Below are 25,210 nucleotides of genomic sequence, written 5' to 3'. Positions count from 1 at the left end.
CGCAGGTTTGGAGGGTCGACGCTGAATTGAGTGGTTTGATGAAATCTTTCGATCTGGCTCGGCTAGAAGCTTTACTGAGATAATTTTGAGCCTGAGCAATTAGGCGCATAGGATTAGTCATTCCGACCGTCCCCGAATCACAGCAACCGGCTTTATGATATCATCCAATGGGAGGCGCCAATTACTAACCACTCTCAGCCCCACTCTGATCCAACGCCTACCCGTTTTCGTCTCTACAATATCAACAACTTACATGATTATCACACAGCATCAAAGCATTTTGCTGTTATGATTGCATGATTGTTACGATTTGCTCTTGCGATTGAGAAGCTGTTACCAGCACAGTTACGAACGTTCTCTACCTTCAGATTCTAAGTCGCTTAATAAACGCTTTACTACTTAAAGTCTGCTCCTATCACTCTTGTTTCAACTGCAATGCCATCTGACGAGTACAATTTTGGCGATGTCTTTCAGAAGATCTACGTCTCTAAACAGAAATCTCCTCCGCTTCCGGTTCCTGAAAATATGAAGGTTGTTCTTCAGAGCTTTCCGCCCCTGGGGCAAGTAACCTCAGTTGTGGGTAAAAGTGTCACTCTAACAACTGTTCTTGAGATACCCAAGTCTCGTGCCGACGAGTCCTGGGAGGTCTCAGCATGGCACTCCGTAGACAATTCAGACTGGAAGGACTCGCAGTTATTCTCCATCCAGAATGCTCCAGCACCTCAGACTTTGCAAACATTGGACGACTCTATGTCTCGTTTCTATTTCTCTTCGTCCATCTCGTTTGAGGCTTCGATTCGATTCACTTTCAAATTTCGTCACAGTCCAGATGTTGAATGGAGATGGATCCGCGATGAACAAGGTCTCAATGATGGCTTAGCTGTCAATACTCCTTTTGGGGGTTTGTCTGACAATTTGTCCAATCTGATACCTGATATAAATACCAAGGACTGGACTATTAAATCACACTTGAGTCAGTCACCTCGGACTTCACTGTGGTCGCTTGAAGCCGACATTCCGCCTGCGAATAGCGATGAGTCAACTTATAGGGACATCACAATCGGGTCGCCTTGGGGTACTTGTGCAAGGTGAGTGGTTGACAAATCTCATATGCGTTATCAAATCGTCCAGGGTCCATCTTGTCTGACTAGGTACAGATGGTTCTCACTTGTTCGGTTGTGGTCACCATGGCTTGCTCCTCGACATGGAAAGTCGCACTTTTCTCTCGATAAGGATGGGGCTCTCTGTTGCTTTTTGAGCCCTCAAGGAAAAAGCCTCGTGTTTCTTGCTGTTAGCGGTATAAGTCATGTCTTACCAGTCTTCCGAAGTGAGCCGGACGGGAAAGTTCAAGTTCATGTAGGTACCTGCAACATAGCTTTGTGCAGCTGCTGATTATACAGGCACGAAATGACGGAGTTTCTGAAGAGAAGGCTGTCATCCTTGTTTCGGAGGGCGACGATTTCGAGTGTGCCGTAGCTTCGGTGATGTATCATGCTAGGAACTTGGTGTCGGTTACAAAGCAAGCCAATGATGAATCGAAACACGAGCTGACTGCTTTGATGAATGACTTCAAGCCAGAATGGCTGGAATACTGGTTTGATGGGCTTGGTTTTTGTGAGTTCGGCGTTCTATTCACGCCCGCGAAGTTGGATCACCAACTGACGTACCATAGGTACATGGAACGCTCTTGGACAGAAACTAACAGACCAGAAGATCTTCGATGCTCTCGACAAGTTGAGCGAACATGAAATCAAGGTCTCGAGTCTTATCATCGACGATAACTGGCAGTCGATCGACTATCAAGGCCCTAGTCAGTTCCAATACGGCTGGACGGACTTTGAAGCCGAGCCTAAAGCGTTCCCTCAAGGCTTAAAGGCTACTGTGTCCCATATTCGAAAAGCCCACCCGCATATCCAGCATATCGCTGTGTGGCACGCACTGTTGGGATATTGGGGTGGTATTTCTTCTGATGGTAATCTTGCTAAGACGTACAAAACCATCGAGGTCACACGGGAGGATGCCGACCGCCGCAACCTTTCTTTGGGTGGCAAAATGACCGTTATCGCACAGAAGGACGTCAACCGTTTTTACGATGACTTTTATAGATTCCTGTCAGATGCTGGAGTCGATGCTGTCAAGACGGACGCCCAGTTTATGATTGATACATGGATTGAAGCCTCGCCTCGGCGAGACCTCATCAACACTTACCTTGATGCTTGGACTATCTCGACTCTGCGTCACTTTAGTGCAAAGGCTATATCTTGTATGTCACAGTTTCCGCAGGCCCTGTTTCACTCTCAGATGCCTACGAATCGACCCACGATTTTGGTTCGCAACTCCGATGACTTCTTCCCCGAGATACCTGCGTCTCATCCCTGGCACGTTTGGACAAACGCACATAACGCCATCTTTATGAGTTACCTCAATGTCCTTCCTGACTGGGACATGTTCCAAACTGTCCACGAGTACTCCGGATTTCATGCTGCGGCCAGATGTATTAGCGGAGGACCTATCTACATCACTGATGTTCCTGGTGAGCACGACATGAACCTGATCGGACAGATGACAGGTCTCACTCCCCAAGGGAAGGCTGTCATCTTCCGACCAAGCTCCTTGGGAAAGGCCATAGACCCTTATGTTGGATATGATGACGATTTGCTTCTCAAAGTGGGAAGTCATCATCGTAAGAACCTCTCTGCTAGGAAACCTTTTTCTTTGTCTTTCAAACTAATGAGATTGCAGGAGCTTCACATACTGGCTACCCCATCTTGGGTATTTTTAACGTCTCCTCCAGGCCATTGACCGAGCTTGTCTCTCTCTCAGGCTTTCCTGGTATAGTTCCTGGGTACTATGTGGTTCGCGCTCACACCACAGGCAAGGTGTCGCAACCAACAACGCTTGAGGGTTCGGGGTCCTTGTTTACAACTTCACTGCCCATTCGGGGGTACGAAATATTCTCCGCGTTCTCCTTGACACCTCTCTCCAGCTCGAAACATGGCGATGTTTACGTCTCGAACTTGGGTTTATTGGGTAAAATGGCTGGTGTTGCAGCAGTCATTATGAATGATATCAAGCAGGAGCTACAGAATAGCCGCGTTACGCTAGTCACACGGATCAAAGCATTCGGCAAGCTAGGTAAGTCAGACTGGTCTTGTTTAACGTCTGTCATGGTCTCACGTTTGTCTTAGGAATCTACATCTCCGCACTCCCCAGTCTAACCATTGATGGGGACTTTTTGATCACGATTCAAGAAAAAGTGATACCTGTGCATACAGTGGCTATTTCAGCTGTCGACAAGTATGTACTTGAGATCGACATTGGAAAAGCGTGGAAGGAAATGGGTCTTGAAAGTCGATGGAGCAATGACGTTGAGGTCAAGGTGCACTTCAGTCTTTGAAGGACTGATCACCATCAACAGCGTGGCGAAACAACATGTTAGGCACAAGTAGAGCTTGGAGATATTAGGATCAAATCTCATGTAAACAAAATTACCATTGAATGAAATTCTGGCTCTTCAAGAGTACCTATTGATAGGTACTAGGTAGAGTTGACAGAATCAAGTTCGGACATAGGGTAAGTCTATCTTCGGGCATCAACGAACCACAAACGGTAGCGCACTGGAAAAAAAAAACTAGCAGGAGCTCTGAAAAAAACCACGTTGCCCCACTTCCTTCGACAGACTTGCCTCAATTGGGTGTTCACCCAAAGAGAGAAGGAACTGCCCCTCCATTATCGGCGCCCCATCCCAGGGTCCCGCGTTCCCATAAAAAAGTTTTTGAGGCGGCACCACCAATCTTTTTCTCTTTTCTTTCTTTCGGGAAGAAGCGTTCTATCAATCTTAGCAGTCGATAAAGGCCAGAGCTTGCTCATCGACTCGTCTCGTCTTCGACCTCATATTTCTTAATATCTCCTTTACTTTATAGTTAGTTGCCCATTATGTCTGCCTCAGTGCTCGACCACACCAAGGCCCTTGAGGTTCTCAAGGAGTACAAGCAGAGGGATGGTCTCGACATCCACGAGCTTATGGACACTACCAAGCACGGTGGTCTGACCTACAACGACTTCCTGCTCCTCCCTGGCTACATTGGCTTCGCTGCCTCTGAGGTCAACCTTGAGGCGCCCATCACCAAGCGCATCACTCTCCGAACTCCCTTCGTCTCGTCTCCTATGGACACTGTCACGGAAGACGAGATGGCCATCCACATGGCTCTCCAGGGTGGTCTTGGTGTTATTCACCACAACTGCTCCCCAGAGGCTCAGGCCGACATGGTCCGCAAGGTCAAGCGATACGAGAACGGTTTCATCAACGACCCTATCGTCATTGACCCCAACACCACTGTTGGCGAAGCTAAAGCTCTTAAGGAGAAGTGGGGTTTCGGTGGTTTCCCTGTCACTGGTAAGTAACATCTACAGCACAACTCGTTCTCATTTCTGGTTGCATGATTATACACCCTTTCATATAACTTTCGTTCCACCGTATAAGACTATTGTCATGGGGAGAAACTATACTATGAACAACCACTACATCAATTTTTTCTATGGTCGCATCGCCCCGCACTGGAATAATAGGCTAATGGAAAATTTCAGAGAATGGCAAGCTTGGCTCTAAGCTTGTTGGTATTGTTACCAACCGAGACCTCCAGTTTGAGGAGAACCTCGACCAGGCCGTTACCAATGTCATGGTCACCGACCTTGTTACTGCTCCTGAGACCGTTACCCTCCTCGAAGCCAACAAGATTCTGTCCAAATCCAAGAAGGGCAAGCTTCCCATTGTTGACAAGGACTCCAACCTTGTTTCCATGATCTCTCGATCCGATTTGACCAAGAACCAGCATTTCCCTAATGCTTCCAAGCTTCCTGATAGCAAGCAGCTCCTCTGTGCTGCTGCTATTGGTACTCGCCCCGAGGACAAGCAGCGTCTCAAGCTGCTCGTTGAGGCTGGTCTCGATATTGTCATCCTGGACAGCTCCCAGGGTAACAGTATGTACCAGATTGAGATGATCAAGTGGGTTAAGAGCGAGTTCCCCGGTGTCGATGTCATTGGCGGAAACGTCGTGACTCGAGAGCAGGCCGCTTCTTTGATCGCCGCTGGTGTCGATGGTCTCCGAATTGGTATGGGCAGTGGTTCCGCCTGTATCACCCAGGAGGTCATGGCCGTTGGCCGTCCCCAGGCTGCTGCTGTCTACAGCGTCAGCCGCTTCGCCGCTCGCTTCGGTGTTCCTTGCATCGCCGACGGTGGTATCCAAAACGTTGGTCACATCGTTAAGGGCCTTGCCCTTGGCGCTTCCACCATCATGATGGGTGGTCTGTTGGCTGGTACCACCGAGTCTCCCGGTACCTCTTTCGTCTCCCGTGAGGGTAAGCTCGTCAAGGCCTACCGAGGCATGGGCAGCATCGACGCTATGCAGGACAAGAAGGCCGGTAAGGGCGGCAAGGACAGCCAAGCCAGCAACGCTGGAACTGCCCGCTACTTCTCTGAGGGTGATAGCGTTCTGGTTGCTCAGGGTGTCTCGGGTGCTGTTGCTCACCGAGGGTAAGTTCTATCCCATGATTTATTGGATTGTGGAATGCTAACATAGTCAACAGTTCGATCCAGAAGTTCGTTCCCTACCTCGCTGCCGGTCTCAAGCACTCTCTTCAGGACAGTGGTATGACCAGCCTGTCTGGTATGCACGGCTGCGCTGAGGCTGGTGAGCTCCGCTTCGAGCTCCGCACAGCCAGTGCTCAGTTGGAGGGCAACGTGAACATGGAGTCTTATGAGAAGAAGCTTTACGCGTAATGACATGTATTGAAAAATGATAGGATGATGATGGATTGGGATACGGAAAAAATGGCTGGTTTGTTTGACATGCAATCACTTGCATTAGGGATTTGGGCACAAGATTCAGAGGGTTTCTGGGATGAGGATACAAAGAGCCTCGATAAACTGTAGATCTGAATAGGCGTTTGTCCAACCATTAGAGGTGCGACGCGGGCGTTTTGCTGTCTGACTGTCTGAACAAATCGACAGAGACAGAGGTCATGAATTAAATTTTTATTGATACCCTCAGGATACTGAAGTGCTGCCGGTCGATCGGAGTTGTGATCTTTGCTGTGATGGTTAAAGTTTGATGAGATATAAGCACGAGTACAGAATTATGTACATCTTTCAATGAGCAAATTAGGATACACTCAACCACTTGACTATCTTAGGCAACTCGTCTCATCATTCAAGAAGCCGTGCTGAAATGGAAATCACCGAAACATTGGAGCACGGACAGCAATCCTGGAAAGCATCATGACATGCCAAAGTCAAACCATTCCTCAAAAGGGAAGGCGAGATGGAACGTCACTTACAAGGGTCTTTCCAGCTGAGGTTGAAGCTTTTTAGAGTTTCACTGCTGCCTTCTAGACCGTCATATCTCGTATTGATTGCCATCACTCAGTTGGACTTGAAGGAAGAAATATTGTAGGAGAAAGGGATTTGATGGATCGGTTGTTTGTAACAAAAATTGTATAAAGTAGAAAATGGTTGTTTTAAGTATTTAATTAAGAAAATATGACCGTCTAAGTCACTGGGTATAATCCATCAACGCGTACCCGTCCGCGCTCGTCAATTCACATGCCAGACCGGCATCTTCAGCCGCTTTCTCACATGTCTTTCCCTTTTTTCTTTTTCGTAGTGTCATGTAATTGCATCCTTCATTTTAACCTATCCTCACCCCCTGGTCCAATGGCGTGGCCTAGTACTGGGGCTGGGGCTGATGAGGATTGTAAGCCTGCTGGGGAGGAGGAGACTGGTAACCGGCATGTTGCTGGTGCTGAGGAAGCTGGTAATCAGGTTGAGGCTGCTGGTGAGGGTTGGGCTTCTGGTCCTGGTACTGGGGCTGGGCATTTGGCATGTGCATGCCCTCCTTCTGAGCTTGGTAGCCTTGGGTGATAGGACCCTGAGAAAGGCGAGCCTTGACCTCGTTGTCCTGCTGGATGAGAGCACAGCAGAGACACCAGTAACTGACACAGCAGTCGTTCATGCCGCTACCCTTGATGCCGAATCGCTCACGGATCTCTCCACGCTTCATCATGGAGTAACTAGAAAAAAGCGTGTTAGTTGGTGATTCGAAGACATTGGTACAAGAAGTCTTACATCCAACCACAACCGGTAACACATTGAATGGCGCAGAAAATAAGAGTATCGCTGTTGCAGGTATCGGCAGTTTGCATCGTAGGGTCTCTCATACGGTCGGCAGTTTTACCCAATACTATTAAGAGAACTGTCAGTCTCACAACTGTGCCAAGATTGACTTATGCAGGAACATACGGATACAGGGACAGAAAGTGCTGAGCATGCAAGAGTCGCAGGGCGAGCAATTGCAGAGGTTGCTCTGCCATTCCTGGTTCTGGACATTAGGTCCTTGAGAGTATTGTTGAGCCATTGTGATTGATATGTAAGTCGATTGACGATTGATGGCTGAAATCAGGTAAAAAGAAGTTATATAGAAGCCAAGGAGAAAGATCGTGGGTGGGTTAGAGAAGGGAGAGAAAAGGGACCAGCCAAGACTCGGCGGACGATAACGGCACCTTATTATGAGACGAACTCCTACGGACAAGCAATTCAATCTGACAATCGTCTCGTCTCGGCACGGCAATCGCCTTTTGTTTCAGGCCGGACGTATCACAGCCCAGGCTCCCAAGCTTCAGCTCTAAGCCTCCGTGTTCACTAGGGCGCCCTTCATTTCAATGATAGACAGCAGGGTCAGCAGGGGAGCCAAGCTCCAAGCTGGCTGACGGATCTAACCCAGAAGAAGGTCAGGAAGAGCATCCTTCGGTTGCAGAAAGATACCACATTGGTATAGTTCCTGACGCTACCTTGCAATGCTGGCTGTGCAACTTGTACAACTCTGCACGAAGCCGGCAAGCTCAACACGGTAATTGGAGCTGATGCTGAAAAAGGTACCTCAGCTCGGGTCTGAGCTAGCGTCCTAGGGCTGACATGGTTGCAGTGGGTAGTGCTGGCAGATTGTCACCTCCAAGGGTTGCAGCGAAAGCTTGAATCCAAAGACTAGGACGTAAAAATAAACCTGACGAAGAGGTGGCTGTGGTCGTGATCAAGTGGTCAATTTATCTTGCCTTGAATGCTTTCAGCGTCCTAACTTACTGCTCTGAGGCCCATCCAGCGTGTCAGCCTTGGTGAGGATCCGCGAGAGCAGAGGATCACCTCCACTATCACAATATTAATGCAGCCCGAGTTGGTTAGTTCTCAATTGATTGTCTGATTGCCATGAGGTAGCAACCAACGGTGCAGCCAGCCATCGTAATTTCGTCCAGTCGGGATTAAGGGAGTTGGAGACAACTCTCAGCTTAGGCTTTCATGGAACAGCCTAGGCAGAGTCCGGCCACCACTGCGAAGATCAGAACATGGTGATATCTTTAGAACAAGAGAACACCCTTTCAGAGCAGCTTTAACCAATTGTAGCGGCCTAGACGGGCCTTGAACTTTGTTCCCCAATCAAGCCAAAGGTTCAGATATCTTTAGAAATGTACTCGGTCGAACTTTTATTTCGAGATTGTCGTTGATTGTGAATATCACGTATACATCAAGGACACGCTTGAAATTGATATTATGTTCCTGTTCCACAACAGAGTAAGCCTGTGATACAAGCTGGCCAGCAAATGTAACATGGCATACACATTTGCTGTTGTTTCTCATATTATTGCTGCTAACGTCCAGGTTGATGAGCTCGTGAGTCGTCCACCTTCTTTGCGGCCGTTGGACGACTGAGTATCACATAGTCGGGTATCACCACCTTTCCTCCTCTTAACTTTCGCTCCCTCGGGGAATAATCGTCTTTTGTGAATCCCAACTTTTCGTAGAATTTGAGCGCAGATTTGTTACTCACGAAACATGTGAGCATGGCTTTTTCTATACTTGGTATGTTCTCTGCGACGTCCATGTAATACCCCATAAGCTGCTTGCCCAGACCTGTTCTATGCAGCATACCTGTTAGCACAATGTTCTTGTATGTTCTTGCATTCGGTTCACTCCATTGGATAACCCTGAGTTCCAACGACATCCCATGAATAGAGAAATGATTCCAGAAAAAGGTCGCATTGGTCAGCTTACCCTTGCAATTCCGGCTTTAAATGAATCTCATAGCAGTAAACAACCGGTTCATGGTTCTCAAACGTGGGCATAAAGGATGTAAATCCTTTTATGCTGCCTTCTCCATCTTTGATCAGGATATATCGAAGATCCGGGGACCGCATTTCTTTCTTCTTCACAGATGGATGCCAACCAAGAGACGAGTTGCGATAGTCTGCACCGCTTGTCTCATCCACCAAGTTGTAGCATGCTTCCAAGTCTTCATCGCTCATACATGTAGGACGAACGAGACTCAGAGCAAAGGTTGTTTCATCTTTGGGATGTTTCCAGTCTGGCCAATCATCGCTAAAGCAATGTCAACGGATTGGTCTGAATGCATTCTGACAGTCAAGGCTCACCTAGGTTTTAGATATTGTGTAATGAATTCATCGTCCGAGATCTTGTTGGCGATTTCGATGGGATTTTCTATCTTTTGTCGTCTTCTTCCCACAAGTCTTTTCGGTTCTTTCGTATCATCCTTACCTGTCATTCTGATTAGGTACTCGAACAAATTATGATGAAGAAAGATCGAATAGTGCAACAATCAAGATTCGGTCTCTTGACTTGTACCTGCCACTAACAACTTGTCGGACCCAATGCCACTTTCCCTCAGTGGACAAACCAGACCCATTCGATAGCCGAGGTTCGTCCGACACGATGCGAAAGCACCAGTTTGAAGCTTTTCATCATCATTATCACTGCAAATTGCAAGTGATGAACATATTCACTATTTCACAGTCGATGAGGTAGTAACAGGCGGAATGGTCCTCAGCACTCGTCTGCTGGTTTTCAGCCGTGGCTATGCCACTCGCCCAAGCGGTTCTCGCCTTAAGCCTACACTGAGTCTCGACCAGGTAAGTACAAGTCAGTCTGATACAAGTCATGACATCAAAGTCTGATAGGGTGAAATTGTCTAGTTCATTCAAAGAGGTCGAGTTCTGGCTTTCTACCGCACTATTCTGCGCGGCACGAAAAAGATTGCCGATCCCAATACAAGAGCCGAGTCTCGAAGATACGCCCGTGATGAATTCGAGAGACGTCGCAATGTGAATGACTCGGTATGTTTCCTCCCCTCACTACTTGATAGTCTACCGCTGACTAGCTCTCTGTAAAGGCACACGTTCGATACCTCCTCTCAGTTGGCAAGACGGAGTGGGAAGGCATGGAGAGGTATATCGATGGTATGTAGCGCAGAAAAGTTGTAATAGTAGTTATAGTTGTACATAACAGACAAGTCCCATCGCTGTTACCGTCCTCCTTGCTCAACCTTTCAAAAAGATATCCTGACGCCTGCCAAGCTGAATGTCTTCTGCTCGTTCTATCATGCGTGGGCTGTATTTCTCGCCATCTCCGTTCGATCCCGCAATTCGTTGAAAAATATCGTACAGTTTCCTCCCATGTCTCGTGATTTTTAGCCTTGTCGTTGCTTGTGTCGAGGGTTTGCCTTGCAGATGATGTACAAGTATCCGTTGTGTCGCTTGCCGGCCTTTCGTCGAACGACCTGAAAGAATGTGAGCCTCCAACAAAGAACTCCGAGGCAACAAGCTAAACCCGTCCTCATAGGCTGCCTCCTCTCACCTTGCAGTGCTCGCATCGCTTCTTGACCGAACTGTGAACCTTCATGCCTCGAGTCTGCTGCATCAATCCGTTTCCGAGGGCTCGGGAGATGGGTGTCGTCGCGGGGCTGGCGAAGAGCGACCAGGGAGCCCGAGTCGCAAAAGCCCCCAGGGCATTGCTCGGGGTCAATGACCTCGCTGATAGCGTAAGAGCGCGAAGAAAAGAGGCCATCGTGAGTTGCTTTGGAGGGGGACGACTCTTAGCAAAGGTTCTTCCATTCATCGACTGTTGAGGTTTGCTCCATGAACCGGATCGTCGAATCACGTGCGACGCACTCACCCCAGAATCCACTTTTCCTATCAACCTCAACCTCCTGTCCTCTCTACTGACCTTTAAGGCACATCACGAAATTGAAATAGAAAACACGAATGGTAGAACTTGTGTAAAAAAGAACCATTTCATCTAACTCGGGTATGTATCAGAAGTCGTCTAGATACCTATCTAGTCCCCGATACAAACTATGTGCCTGATTGCTTTCATCAAACCTCATCGGAGTTCCAAATTTCCATCACCAAAATCCTCAATCAATCAATCAACCCATCCTGTATTAGCAAAAGCAATGTCGCCGCATCGAGCAAGATCCCCATGTGTAAGCAAAAGTAATGTCCCTGTGTCGAAAAAAAAAAAAGGGGGGGAAGAAAAAAGAAAAGGCCAAGTCCTCCTATGTCTGCACAACTATCATGTCGGCAATCACATCTGGGGCCGTAATGTTCAGGGTGTAACGTAAACGTGCTCCTTCACCAAAAGCCCTCCGACACCTCGCCATCGGGGGTCCAATAGTTCTTGGGTTGGGCCTCCTCGTCAAAATCGAAGACTTCCATCTTGAAAGGTTCGCCCAAGCTGTGGTTGTACTGGTCGATTGCGGACGTGAAGGTGTGGGTGAGGCGAATGCCCTGGTTGTCCTTGGGCTTACGGCTGAAGCGAGGACCTTGATCTTCATCATAGTGATCAGGGCAACCTCTGGCTGAGATCATGCCAGCCAGAGTCGGCGGCGGCTTGATCAAGAGAACACCGGGATAGCAGAGTCTCCATACGAGCGACAAGGTTCTTCGTGCATCAACAAACAAAGCCGCGTCCCTGGCATCAAGTTGCTGTTCAACAGTCGCATTGAGAAGTGTAGCCAAAGTAGGCAAGCCCTGCACACTATCAAAATGGAACTTGTGGTTGCGAAGCAGTGGCTCTTCACGCTGTTCCCAATAGATTTCACCATTCGGGAGAATAATCTGGGGATTCGGGTCGGCCTCAGCCTTGGCTGTCTTGAAGTGGGCCAGGTCGTGTCCCTGTTCAAGGAGGGGGGCATTGACGTTAAAGGCATTGGGTCTCCATTCCGGGTAGAAACCAGCCATGATGTTCATGGTTTGTTGTTTGAGGTGGTCCTCCTCACTGTCCAGTTGTCCGCGCAGAATGCATGCGGAACAAATACGACGCTCAGGCCGATGCCCAATCTCCCCGTTGTCAAAGAACTCAGGTAAGAATTCGTAACCACATGAGCAGCAGAATGCAAAAGACTCTCCCATCTTGTGGATGTAGTATTTGACCCAATCTCTCTTGAGAGGCTGGAGGCCACTTCGCACCGCTTTGAGCAAGTCGTACATGGCTTGCTTGATAGCGTTCTCATCTTTGGATCTCTTCTCCTTCAGGTCGAGGAAACGATAGAGACCGTCAAGAAAGGCGCATACCTTTCCGGGGACCATGGGGAGGTTGAGAAGATAAGTCATGAAGGCAGCATCTCGGTCCATCAGGAGCTTGACCTTCATATGACGAGATTTGAGAACAGCTAACATGACAATGGCGAGAACACCTCGCTGGGCCATGTCATTGTCCTTGGGCATCCAGGAGAATCCGTATGTTTCGAATTCGTTGGGGGTTTCGTATGGCATACCAGCGTGGTACCTTGGGTAGAAATCGAGAGATTCTACTCGTGGAAGACTTTGGCGGTCTCGCTCCATGTTGACCTCGCGAATCAGGTCGAGTAGGAAAACGACATCGCCCAAGTGCAGCAACGGGCATTCGTAGATTCCCAGCATCTTGACGTGTGGGCATGCTCGAAGGATTATGGCAATTAGCTTTCGGTCAAGCAAAGGAGTCTTGTGGAAATGCAAGACTTCGATAAGGTTGCTACGCTGGGCAATGGCGGTCACTAGACAATAATGTTAACATGTAATCAGTATAATAGGGAATAGTTGGACTTACGTAGTTTCATGGTCTGAAGCAAGGCAACTTGCTTAGACATGTAATAGTCCTGGGTGGGTTCTGGGTCGACAGCTTCAGCGAAAGCAGTCAAAATATCCCCATCAGCAGGAATCGCTTGGGCCATCTTTACAATGTCTTTGGGGCAATGGTAACTGTTGGCGATGTGCACCATTTGGTTGTTCTCCCCCTGATCATTGTAGTCGTCTGGGTGAGTCATTCCATGATACTGACGGATAGCGACCACTAGTTTCAGAATGTTCTCTCGACAGGCAGCTTCATCGGAAATAATCTTGGCGGATCGCTCATTTCCCTTCTTCAGTTGGGCCATGGAACCAGTGGGATGAACGCAAATGAAGACGGCGGAGCCAGTCATCTCTCCGTGAAAGCCGGCATCCAGGAAATTCCAGATTGCGATTCCTCTGGCAAGTTTTGCCCAGAGTTTCTGGTTTTTGTCTACAGCAAAGTTTTCCAGCTGCTTCATGCCCTGAGAGGCCATCATCTTTCCAATGGTCAGGCCAAATGTCTGATCTCCGTCGAAGACTCCGACCAATGGGGTAGCATCCTTGGTGACATACATGCTGGCCTTTTTGGTCATTATGTAACCAGTCATATCAATCACCAGGTTTCCGGAATCGACGTAGGTACCTTGGAAATGGGTAGGCCGGCCTTGGTTATCGTTGATGAATGCTTCTGGGGAAGTGGCTCGCCCCTCGTTCTCGTCACGCTTCGCTTTGAAGTCTTCAAGAATCTGGCGAACCGACTTGGTTGTGACAAGCGGATGGTAGCCTTCTTCTTCAAGGCGCATGCAGGCCTCTTTCGGGCCATACTGTTTGATAGACATTGTGATTTCAGGTTCTTGTCCGGGGTTAGTTCCCTTCTTAGACTTTCTTCTTGCCATCTCGAAGGAATAGGGACGGGGATTGTGAATGTCTATAACAACGGTAAGGTGAGATGATGTTGATATGATATGAGAGGTACCGAGTGAGACAAGGAATGGTAAGAGAAGTGTGAGATGATGGAGGAGAGAGGGCAGATGAAGAAGAAAGAAAGAAGAAGGAAGAGTGTATGTGCACGGAGTGTGAGATGGTAGAGAGGACAGATGATGATGAAGAAGAAGAAGAAGAAGAAGAAGAAGAAGAAAGAAGAGCGTGTGTGCGTGGAGCGGATAGGCAGGAACGGGGAGTTAAAGGTTATTGCGGCAGGAGAAACCAAGGACCGAACACCCAGAAATGGAGGTGAAGATGTAGAAAAAAGATGCAGGTACTCACCAAAATGAACGGCTGTTCAAAATGTGTTTTTTTGCTTTGTTCCAGAAATGCGTTTCCTTTCTCCAAGATGGGTTGCCGTACGCAGTATGCTCGGGTCTCTCTCTGTATGAAGAAGTCAGTGAGTGACTGGGTATCGAGACGAGGAAAAGAGTCAAAGTGCAAATGATTTCGTCCCTTGGTATCAACTTGCCTAAGCTTAGGGAGCATGAAGCAAATTATTTCGTCACTTGGTCTCAACTTACCTAAAGAGAGAACGAGGGTAGCGGTGGTATCAATACCTATTGATGTCTAGGTAGGTAGGTATTCCAAACCAAGATGTGATAGGATGTGGTGTTTTTGTTGTGTAAGGAGGAAGATTTGGGAGTGAAGGTGTAGAAGAGAAGGTGCAGGAGAGAAGATGTAGGAGAGAAGTGGGAGGAGGAAAGAGCTGTGGAGGTTGTAGGAGAAATGGCTGTGGATAGCCGTGACGCAGCAGAAGATGAACCGGCGGGGAATGGATTATCAGCCAACCAAAGCAGACTCCGTCCTGACGGGAAGGAATGCAGCAGGTCACTGCAGAGCAGCTGATACACTTTCGAGAGCCATCTTTAAGTAGATTGTATCTAGATAAATAAAGAGTGTTGGTGTAGATTATACCTACTGGTCCCTGGCAAGACAGACCAAAAAGGAGGTCACTGGAACTCGGTCGTCATAAGCAACATATTGGGCTTGAGTGTCAATAATACATATTTTCTGCATCTCCATCATCTAAATGTGCATGCTTATCTATTCCAGAGTTGTGGCACTGGCGATTGTCGTTTGCCTTGGGCCCTCTGAAAGTACTCTCTGGTGGAGGAATTTTAGGGGCATTCAGTAGACAGCAAACAAACCGCCAACTGCTCTCCAAAGATCCCCTGCACTGACACTACCGTACAAAAAGATGAAATCCAATAAATTGTCATGGCCTATATGCCCCAAGAGGCTGGGGAAATGCATCAAGAAGGGACTTCGGTACTGTTCTGATATTCTCCCAGAACAGTATCTCCCGGTGCCAACTGTTCGGCATCCAGCGAGCGACTCGTACAGGAAAGAATGAACCATAAACATCATTAATACCACTAGAAAGACTCGAACAGTACTGATGTGTTCTGTTTCGGCGACTCAAGGAAGGGGGTTGGACTTTCGAGTCTCGAAGCCATCGTCAACGCCCATCAACCCTACTATATCATCTCAGCCATGCATCGACGAAATGAATTCACTACAACTACTACACCATTTGCTTCTAAATACATCCGAAATCATCTCTGCTTGTTTTCAACTCCATACTACAAGTTCCGCGGTCGATATCTCTCTCGGCGGCAGACATCGCGATCGCCCTACCAGCTTTACCAGCGACGACATTGCTCCAGGCCACGCTCTCTTCAACCATGTCTCTTAACGATGCATCACCTCTAATAGACACAAGAATCTCAAGCTTGATCTTCTACAGTGGTAACCATCAAGTTCCAAAACAACCACTGGTGCTAACCCCTGAAATGCTGACCAGAGTGCAGACGCAAGCCCACCAGACGATCAACCCACCCGCAACTCTCCATTTTGCCGAAACATATATCTGAGACAATGGCGATAGATGCAAATGGCTATTTCAGCGACATCTGAGGATTTTCATCGAGTTCTTTCAACATTCGAGTTTACAATTCACGATGGCGGTCAACCGATCTCTACCTCCTGTCAAAGTAGCCCCTTGGCTAACTCTTCCGAGTCACACTCCTTTCGAACCCTCTATATCACCTTGAACTGACCAAAGACCTCATAAGTCTTTGCATTGGTATTTATACTCAATTCTTATACTGTCTCGACAAATTCTCTTACAACTCGACTTCAGCTACGTCTAAGGCGCGAAACCAAGATACACAACATACCACCTCAAACCTAACTAGACGTCTATATTACCATATCAGCGCTTGCAGATCCTCTTCGTTATAACCTTTGCTGAATGGAAACAAGAGAAGGCTTTGGCGCTCAAGACAGAGGCGGCGAAGTTCCCGAAGCAGTGAAACTGTCAGTATTCCACACAACACTTTGCGCAGAACGATAGATAACCATTCATAGGCAGTCTTTCAACTAGGACCTGACAACTAAAAGCACATAAGCAATGCGCTCTAATCGAAGACATTTGTCCAAAGACACGAAACAACATAGGAGGGCCCTCCCTTCTGGGAGGCTATAAGCCAAAGTGGACCGCATGAAACCAAAAAGATATCAATGCCGGCCTCATGGTTACGATACTGAATACTGGAAACACAAACTGTGAAAGACAAAGACGTCACTCATGCCGCTATCATAGCTGACATGTAGGAGACAGTCGTGGGTCAAATCGGCATGCTTACTGATCTCAGATCAGATCTCGGTACAACAACATGATTCTTACGAGGCGTCTGAACAAGGCAAGCCATGACACCTCCGGCAGTAAGTACATGGTTCCTTGCATTACACTCCTCGACTTGACTATCACATGCACGTCCAATTCTGCAAGTGGCATGTTGAGCGAGGTGCGGCAAAGAAAGCTAATGTATTCTGCTACGAATTCAGGCAACGATACGAAGATCCCACACCCAGTCGAAAATCAAGAAAATAATAGAAACCAGACAACAAGGAAGCTGCTTGGAGACGCAGAAATCCCCGCTTAGTACGGAGTACCGCATTTCACATCGAATGAAGCAAGTTCGCAATAAACCCTGCCTTATCACGCACGCACTCACATGCCGGACACAGAAAAAGTGGTGTACTATAGGGCCAGCCAGTCAGTGATTTTCTCCCAAAGTCCTGTTGGCTTACACCCAATCTAAACAAGGGTCCCGCACACCACCAGCTAACAAAGTCATGGAAACAAGGACAAGACAAGCCTGTCCCGGAAGCTTTGCATTGGGTGTCGTCAATGTCAAAGAGGTGGGCACATGGCGCACATGGCCATGCTAGCTATGGCCGTGGCGTGGCGTGGCCCAATCTGCATGACTGCGGGGTCCTGCATCGACGTTTCGTTTCTCGACGAGGATAAGGTCCAGACGAGACGAGTCGCCATTGCCCTAGGACAGATGGGATCAAAAGAGTGTGACAGTCCAGTCCGGCATGGAAACCACATAACATTATCGGCGACTCGACCAATTCGAGAACACGGCGGGACAGGCGGTTTACAGTAGCGAGGTTGCTTGCTTGCGTGTGTATCATGGCACGCATGAGCACGAGGTCATGCAAACGGAGGCTTCGGTTCCCTATGGCTACTATCTTCAACAAAGAAGAGCTATGTAGATTACCGCATATGTAACGACTCGCCTTGGCTTCGAGATGGATGGATGGCTCGAAAGTCATCAGCTGTACGGATTCTTTCACACCAGATTCGATGGCCGAGATAAGGGACTCGTTGAAACCCCCGGCTCCTCAGGACGGCATCTGATAGCAAATACAGTACTTCAGTGCTGTGTACTTGACTATGTCGAAATATCTTTGATGCACATACCGCTACTCAAGGATCGCCGGTGCGTGAGGACATTGGATAACGAATCCTGCAACGTCGAATCATATGACTCGAAACGGTGGCGGCCGGTACAGCACAGTACAGTAACTTAGCAGATAGTACATAGTACGAGTACTCTGTCTCTGTACCGTTGCGCCCAGCGCATGAGACAAAAGCTTGTGAACGACACATGATCAAACATGGCGGAACGGACTGTTTGAAGTTGGCCACCAAAATATCAAAACGGCCGGTATCCTCTGACCGTATCGTCGTATCCGAGGCTGAAGAATCACGAGTCGAATCACGACGACTCAGAAAAGCTTCGCATTAGCCACCAACAATAGGTGGATCTTCAATCCCAACCAGTGAACAAAGGGCCGCTAGGATGAGTTAAATTGCACGGTCGCATAAAATCTCAAATAAGATCATCTTGTGGAACTGCCCCAGCTTGTTATTTGATAGAATCCGAAAATATGCGAGTAGTCATCCAGAGCACGCATGGTTTGCGTGTCTTGAGCCGCTCTTTTTGCAAGGAAAACAAAAAACAATAGCCACGCAGCATTAAATGAGTCATGATCGCCAAGATGAATTTCAATAGGCCAGACGTTGCAACGGTTCTGTGTTGATCTTCCAACATCACAACTCGCCTCATCACAGAAAGAAAAAAACAAATCATTTCTCGATGAAAGACTAATCAGGCGTGAAACAAGCAACTACACCCAGGCATAGATAAACTTGGAAAAGTCGACGACTTTTTCAGCCGCGAAATCAAAAGGACCAGGGCCTAAATTCTAAAGCCGACAGACTCAGGTACCATCGGCCGATGAGTGATCAGCCATCTCAGGGATGAAAAGATTGTAGAATCTCAAGCCCAAGAAAATGTCGGTGTGACCCAGGTAAAATTCATTCATTCATTCAAATCAGTCGAACCGAACCCAACGCCCATAGGTATGCTTCGGGTCCTATTCCGGGGTTCCAAGGGGCAATACTACAACACCGTTGGAGCGAGAACACAAACCGTCATGAACGCTGAGGATCAAGCTCAACAAGATCTTGTTCTTCCGTAACCCTCACGTTGCAATGCTTGAACGCCTAGACGCCAAAGAGGCTGCAGGGTTGGTCCCACAGACCAGCATTGCTTGTGGGTGGACGTGGTCGTAGTTGTGGTTGCGCTGACGGGCATGTGGACCTCATTTGCATTGCATTGTCCACCCAAGGCGGACCGTGTATGGTGATCATGGTCGTGCACTGGGGACCATCATCTCTCTCTCTCTTTTGTTGGCGTGTACCTCTTTGATCCTCTGGTAGATCAAACCGAAGACGGCGCGGTGAGAGAACACATCGACCAAATTGTAACGCCCCAAGTGCTATTTTGAATAAAGATAAGGGTCCAAATGGGAACCAGACTTCTGGGCTCTCCCCAATCCATCAACTTTTGTAGTAGCCATTGTCATGGTTCCTGTCTAATTAAGCCACCTTCGAGTAAGCCAACGTGAACACATACTGTCTGTTATTGAGGTTGGCCATGCCACTCGTGCCGCTTAACAGCCCCGCGAGTAAGTCGATGTGTATGTATTGTTTGCAGGCTGTTGTGTCTCTCCTATTTTGATCCACCCTGGCAGCTGTGTACAATAACAGGTGTCTCATCAGTAAGGCTTCTAACTTCCAGTAGTACAACACACAACAGTAGCTTCGGAATGCCTGAGTCAAGGGCATGGAGGAATGGGCATCAGTATTTGCAATCTTGAGGACGGTCCTCTGGCGGAGGCTTCAGGGTGTTGAATAACCCAAACTGGCTTGGTGATCGCGGCTCTGGCTGCCCGACTATTCCTAAGTGGTCAAAATAACTATGCTCGAACTAGTTAAGGTGGCAGCTGAGCTTCGAGTCACCTGAACGCACGGCGAGGGAGAAGTGCGATCGTGTGAGCTACAACTGGGGTTACTCCATAGGTAGCCTAATACTATTTGTACTTGATTGTGGGATTGTCTTTTAAGTGACTGCTGTCATAATGCAAGTATCGCAACGCCGAATTGTGTCATTGTAATGCGATTGTCAGTGGGTATAACGTCAACGTTGTGTTGGCACTGGAGGAACACGGCGGGTGTGGGAATTGCTGATGTCTTGTACGTCTAACTTGAAGGACTTACGATAACTTTTGACTGTTGCAGGCATACCAAGGCGGCTTCCTGTTCTCAGAATTTCTTCCAGATGAAATCGGGCCAGTCTCTAGGGTAGCATTCCTGTAGTTTATTGTGATTCTCCTACCTTGAGAAAGTGAGCGAGCTTAATGGCAGGCGAATAAGGGTCTTGAAGACCAGTAAATGCGGGTCTATCGGTCAAAGTAAGGTACCGATACTATCTTGGGAAACAAAAAAGCATGCTCTTGTGCACATGTCCAGCGAAGTACCTCTGGTGCATGGCTTTGTATCTTTTATGGGGTCAAGTCCCTTGCTTCAGTTGACCGTATTGATTGATTCGCCAGAGCGTCTCAAGTTAGGGCACCAAGCGGAGTCTGTTTAATACGACATTTTCGCTAGCGTACAGCTGCCATAAGGCCATGTTTGGGCTGGAAACCGGTTCAGTTCAGTGTTTGCTTGAACTTTTTTCCATGGAAGACAGGAGAAATCATGGATCGAGAACTGCCAGATTCTACACATGAACTTGCTCTTATTTGATGGTGTGCCCGGTAGAGTTTCTGTCATGGCCGGCTCCCGTAGCCACGACATGTTGGAGGGTTGACTCATGATATTACTGGAGCAAAGCATTTGTCGGAGGATGACGCTTCTGCGGGTAGCTGAAGCGTGACCTGATATGACCTGACCTGACACTTGGGGGTTATCCAAGACGGAACAGGGATGACCATCAACGCAGCATTGTGTGCATCGAATCGTGTGAAACGCGTTTTTCGACCTGCGGCGATACTCGAGTTTAAGCCACCAAGTTCACGGGAGCTATTGACCCAACATGAGACAAGAGAGCCTCATGGTAGATCTGAACATATTAGACCAGACCAGCAGCCCGACTCGTCCGAGTTGGGAGCAAGGTGCAAGGAAGAACAGTAGGGCCAAGATGCCAAACGGACCAAACAAAGATATGGTCATGCATTTCACAAGATAGTAGACAATCTTTGTGCAGCCTGTCGAGACTGCCACCTGTCGAAACGCTGTAACTGGCATAACAACATCATCTCGGGTTCTGTTCCAAATGGTGATCCACCTTGACCCATGCCAACTGAGTTGATCTTGGCCGCATGAGCACGGTGCAGACGTCGGCACTGGGCTCAAGCGAGAAACCAAGAACAAGGACTTGGTGGATAGTTCGGAAAGAAGCCAGAGCTCCCTTACTAGGACAGCAAGGGCCAGACACAGGAGGTAGATGGATGCTGGGCGCTGATTGGGTTTTGCGCAGGATCCTTGAAGTTGGGCAGATTGTTTTTATTATTAGGAGCCAATAGGTATGTCTGGTGGATGAGTTCCTTAGTTGAAAGACACAGCCCGCAAGAAGAGAGACAGCCGCCCGGACGACGAGCCACCAAGTCTTAAAAAGCAAGACTTGCATGTTTGAAAGCGCACATGGCTCTGGATACGTTGTGCTTATTGCAATCCCAGGGAAGCGCGAGGAGGTCAAATGCTAGGCAAGATTGCTCGGCAGAGTGGAGATAAATCCTGCAAGTGATTGGGGGGAAAAGGCGGCTTGGAGATCGATATTGAACATCGTTTCGAGACCCTGCACTGGTCTAGAAAAGAAAATCAGCGGACAAGAAACAGTGAAGGTTGCCTTCTATTTTGTCTTGAAGGGAGACCCGCACGATTGAGTCAGGGCGAGAGATGTGGCGCGTGTTGCTTGGCACAGTTTTCGATATAGTACACGGCCGAGTTCCATGGAAGCAAAACCGTATTTGATACGGGTAATTGAAATCGAGGGAGGATTTCCGTATTCAACAACGGGGCTCGATAGACCCAGCTAGCATCAAATAGCGTTGATAGTTGCACAGGCCTCTGTAGATGAGCTCAATTAGTCAAGGCGCTGGGGAGAAGATGTTCCGCGCTATCTTTAACAGTGATCGATGTCGTGAGTCCCAGGTTGGAGAAATTGGGGATTGGAGATCATGAAAGGAGCCGGAATTGCCCGTTAGGATGATAGACAGTAGCATGTATTGCGTGGTATGTGCTTCAGGCGATGGTGTTTGGACATGAGATCTGAAGCAGGAGAATAGACATCGTGTGGTTTAATTGATGGGGCCAAAACGGGAGTTACGGTGAGTTCCTTCTTTGACTTGACTGCCCTTCAACAGGACGGAACGGTAGAGGGAAGGATGGAAGGTACCGTCTGGGCGTGGGAAGGTACGGTCGAGTACGTGGGCCCTGAATGTGCTACTGCAATTTTGTCCGCGGCTAGCGTTGGTCGCTAAAGTAGAGTCAATCCAAATCCACTGGTAGCCGGCAGGTCGATGGGGCATCTGCAATATTAGTTCCACTTGTTTAATGCAGCACAGACCAGGGCATCACCCAGCAACAACAAGGAGTAAAAATTGGATGGAAGGACATTTTAGAATTGGTTGAGGAGAGACATTGAAACTTGAGTAATAGTTGCTGGGGAACCAAATGAAGGATGCGCATCATCTTTTGAGAGCCGCATAAGCAATGAGAGGAGGCTAATCCTTATCGTCCAGATCGATATAGTGTATCTCAAAAGATGGACGGGCTGTCATCCAATATCAATGGAGGAGATGAGAAGGATGCCCCTGCAATGACCGGCGAGTTGACGCGAGGGTAGCTAATGAAAATCTACCTAGCAGGCTACTAAGCCAAGGAGATCGTCCGTCGGTGCCAGGTGGTCTTGGAATCAGAGGCTCCGTAGAAGAGAACACGGTGAGGAGAGGAGAAAATAGAATAGTTGTGAATAGCCTCGTGAGGAAGATCAAATCCTGACATACTATATACCAATAGTGAAGCACAACTGCAACATGGATCGTTCTTCGTACGGCAGTACAATACAGTATTGATGGATACTACGAGATACCTACCTACTCAACATTTCAACTCGTCCACAGAAAGCTTGACAGTCATCTTTCCCCTAAAGTGCCCTACCCGGTCTTTAATCTCTTCACTCCCCCCTAATTCCCGCCCGCTTCTGCACACGCCCCGCCCTGACCCACGTAGTCAGTTTAGACCTGTTCACTGAGTGTGACCCTGAGTCTGCTAGGTACATTTTCCATCTCTGCTTGAGCAGGCTCTGATCCCTTTTTCACAGCGAGAGAGCAACAATAAGTACCCCAAGCCTCCCCGTTCTCTACATCCTCTCTCTCTTTCTTCCTTCCCCTCTACCTGCTCTTCAGCTCCATCTGAAACCCACGCCTTTTTTCTGGATTAACTTCCTTTTTTCTTTCCTTTTTTATACCAACGTCTTTGTTTGTTGTGATACCCAATCTCATTTGATACCCCCCAGAATCTTTCAAAATGGCCGAGGAACAGAAGAACATCGGTCTCCCCCAGGAGACCAAGCCCGAGACCACTGGCATCTCCGCCCCTGCTGTCGAGGCTCCCGCTGAGACCAAGCCTGTCGAGGAGACACCCGTTGTCGCCGCCGAGACCGCTCCCGCTACCGAGGAGAAGCCCGTTGAGGAGACCAAGCCCGTTGAGGAGGCTGCTAAGACCGAGGAGGAGAAGAAGGAGGAGGAGGCCAAGCCTGTCGAGGAGGGTCACCTGAACCACAAGGCCCAGGGCCTGAGCTTCCCCAAGTAAGTAGAAGCCCATATGCGAATGAGTCCGATGCCAAAGCTGCAAATCGTCCTATCGATGTGCAACTGAAAGCATTCGACTACAAACGTAACCCCTAAACAGGAGCAAGACGCTAACCGCACACCCCTGCAGGAACCTCATCCCTACCAAGGAGTTCTTCTTCTTCGGCACTGAGGCCGTTGAGCCCAAGACTCTCTCCCACTACCTGAAGAGCGAGAAGTCCGCTGAGACTGCTCACTCTAACATCGCCTGGGCCTCTGAGACTGGCAAGGGTCTTCTCTTCGTTGGTGACAAGAAGAACCCCTCTGGTGTCATCAGCCTGGTAAGTATTGGACCCACTATTCTCCAAATCTCAACTGCCGGCATATCGCAGCAAGCTAACCACCATATCCCCGCAGGCTGATGCCACTGAGCCCGAGATCGACGGCTCTAACAAGTTCCACCTCACTGCCAAGGGCAACAAGCACACCTTCAAGGCTTCCAACACTGCTGAGCGTGACAACTGGGTTGCTCAGCTGAAGCTCAAGATTGCTGAGGCCAAGGAGCTTGCCTCCATTGTTACTGAGTCTGAGACCTACAAGGCCACCCTGGAGAGCTTCAAGCCCGCCAAGAAGGAGGAGAAGGCTGTTGAGGCCCCTAAGGAGGAGACCGCTGCCGTCCCTGCTACCGAAGAGGCCGCTCCCGTCGCTGAGGAGGCCGCTAAGGAGGAGGAGATCAAGGACGAGCGCAAGAAGGACGTCAAGTCTGAGGAGCCCAAGCGCCGATCTGCTAGCCGCAAGCGAACATCTTTCTTCGGCTTCGGCAAGAAGGAGGAGGCTAAGAAGGAGGAGGTCAAGAAGGAGGCCGAGACCAAGAACGCTGACGAGGTCGCCGTTGAGACCCCTGCTGCTGAGACCCCCGCTGTTGAGGAGGCCCCTAAGATTGAGGAGCCTGCCAAGCCCGTCGAGGAGCTTCCCGTCGTTGCCCCCGTCGCTGTCGAGGAGCCTGCTAAGGCTGCTGAGGAGACCCCCGCTGAGGCTGTCCCTGCCACCACCGAGGAGAAGCCCCTCGAGAGCCCCAAGGAGAAGCCCACCGCCACCAAGCGCAACAGCTTCTTCGGCAACGTCTTCTCCAAGAAGGAGAAGAAGACCCCTGAGCTCAAGCCTACTGAGCCTGAGGCTCCCAAGGATGCCGCTGAGGCCGAGACCACTGCTCCTGTGATCCCTCCTGTTGAGGCCACCACTCCTCTTGCCGTCGATGTCTCTAACCCCGCCACTGTCCCTACTGAGACCACTGAGGCCGCCGCCGCTACCTCCCCCGCCCCTGAGGCCAAGAAGGACCTCAAGGAGAAGCGCAAGTCTTCTCTTCCTTTCGCTTTCGGCAAGCGTGACAAGTCTCCTGCCCCCGTTGAGGGTGAGAAGAAGGAGTCCCCCTTCTCCAAGCTCCGCAACACCATCCGTGGCAAGTCTCCCAAGCCCGCTGAGAAGCGTGAGGAGAACAAGGAGGAGACTGTCCAGGAGGAGCCCACCGAGGTCAAGGCCGAGGAGCCCAAGACCGAGGAGGTCCCCAAGGTCGAGGAGCCTGCTGAGGCTGAGAAGCCCAAGGACGCTGCCCCTGCTCCCGTTGTCACCGCCGCCGCCTAGAGGGCTTGGCGATGAACGTTACGACTCACTACAATGAAACAAAAATCCCACACCACCATACAACACGCGCATTGAAAGGGTTTGGGAATGGAAGGAAGGATCTGCATTTCTTCACAAGATACCGAGATACCCTGTCGAGACTGCTTCACTGATACCA

At 49.0% G+C, this 25,210-nt stretch overlaps 8 protein-coding genes across 8 annotated transcripts; 4 read left to right on the top strand and 4 right to left on the bottom strand.

Annotated features, from left to right (window-relative positions):
- Nucleotides 1–435: 435 nt before the first annotated feature.
- Nucleotides 436–3,397, top strand: FIESC28_08863 (uncharacterized protein; the record flags this gene model as incomplete). Its single annotated transcript, XM_031163000.1, has 6 exons — nt 436–1,088; nt 1,158–1,356; nt 1,401–1,614; nt 1,673–2,683; nt 2,743–3,135; nt 3,189–3,397. 6 exons carry the CDS (start codon nt 436–438, stop codon nt 3,395–3,397), a joined length of 2,679 nt encoding a protein of 892 aa, XP_031012982.1.
- Nucleotides 3,398–3,936: 539 nt separating this feature from the next.
- Nucleotides 3,937–5,779, top strand: FIESC28_08862 (uncharacterized protein; the record flags this gene model as incomplete). Its single annotated transcript, XM_031162999.1, has 3 exons — nt 3,937–4,396; nt 4,588–5,533; nt 5,587–5,779. 3 exons carry the CDS (start codon nt 3,937–3,939, stop codon nt 5,777–5,779), a joined length of 1,599 nt encoding a protein of 532 aa, XP_031012981.1.
- A 943-nt stretch (nt 5,780–6,722) lies between these two features.
- Nucleotides 6,723–7,412, bottom strand: FIESC28_08861 (uncharacterized protein; the record flags this gene model as incomplete). Its single annotated transcript, XM_031162998.1, has 3 exons — nt 6,723–7,068; nt 7,124–7,238; nt 7,298–7,412. The coding sequence occupies 3 exons, from the start codon at nt 7,410–7,412 to the stop codon at nt 6,723–6,725; spliced, it is 576 nt and encodes a 191-aa protein (XP_031012980.1).
- A 1,284-nt stretch (nt 7,413–8,696) lies between these two features.
- Nucleotides 8,697–9,608, bottom strand: FIESC28_08860 (uncharacterized protein; the record flags this gene model as incomplete). Its single annotated transcript, XM_031162997.1, has 3 exons — nt 8,697–8,964; nt 9,101–9,424; nt 9,478–9,608. The coding sequence occupies 3 exons, from the start codon at nt 9,606–9,608 to the stop codon at nt 8,697–8,699; spliced, it is 723 nt and encodes a 240-aa protein (XP_031012979.1).
- A 271-nt stretch (nt 9,609–9,879) lies between these two features.
- On the top strand, nt 9,880–10,405 carry FIESC28_08859 (uncharacterized protein; the record flags this gene model as incomplete). Its single annotated transcript, XM_031162996.1, has 4 exons — nt 9,880–9,972; nt 10,036–10,176; nt 10,233–10,288; nt 10,354–10,405. The coding sequence occupies 4 exons, from the start codon at nt 9,880–9,882 to the stop codon at nt 10,403–10,405; spliced, it is 342 nt and encodes a 113-aa protein (XP_031012978.1).
- A 124-nt stretch (nt 10,406–10,529) lies between these two features.
- On the bottom strand, nt 10,530–10,906 carry FIESC28_08858 (uncharacterized protein; the record flags this gene model as incomplete). Its single annotated transcript, XM_031162995.1, has 2 exons — nt 10,530–10,619; nt 10,697–10,906. The coding sequence occupies 2 exons, from the start codon at nt 10,904–10,906 to the stop codon at nt 10,530–10,532; spliced, it is 300 nt and encodes a 99-aa protein (XP_031012977.1).
- Nucleotides 10,907–11,472: 566 nt separating this feature from the next.
- Nucleotides 11,473–13,826, bottom strand: FIESC28_08857 (uncharacterized protein; the record flags this gene model as incomplete). The annotated part of the gene is made up of 2 exons (XM_031162994.1): nt 11,473–12,875; nt 12,929–13,826. The coding sequence occupies 2 exons, from the start codon at nt 13,824–13,826 to the stop codon at nt 11,473–11,475; spliced, it is 2,301 nt and encodes a 766-aa protein (XP_031012976.1).
- A 9,323-nt stretch (nt 13,827–23,149) lies between these two features.
- Nucleotides 23,150–25,053, top strand: FIESC28_08856 (uncharacterized protein; the record flags this gene model as incomplete). Its single annotated transcript, XM_031162993.1, has 3 exons — nt 23,150–23,430; nt 23,534–23,753; nt 23,830–25,053. The coding sequence occupies 3 exons, from the start codon at nt 23,150–23,152 to the stop codon at nt 25,051–25,053; spliced, it is 1,725 nt and encodes a 574-aa protein (XP_031012975.1).
- Nucleotides 25,054–25,210: the final 157 nt, after the last annotated feature.

Source organism: Fusarium coffeatum (genome assembly GCF_003316985.1).
Source record: "Fusarium coffeatum strain FIESC_28 chromosome Unknown BRIP53273_contig_215, whole genome shotgun sequence".
In the NCBI taxonomy this organism is placed as follows: Eukaryota; Fungi; Ascomycota; class Sordariomycetes; order Hypocreales; family Nectriaceae; genus Fusarium; species Fusarium coffeatum.
This window is presented reverse-complemented; position numbering and strand designations above follow the sequence as displayed.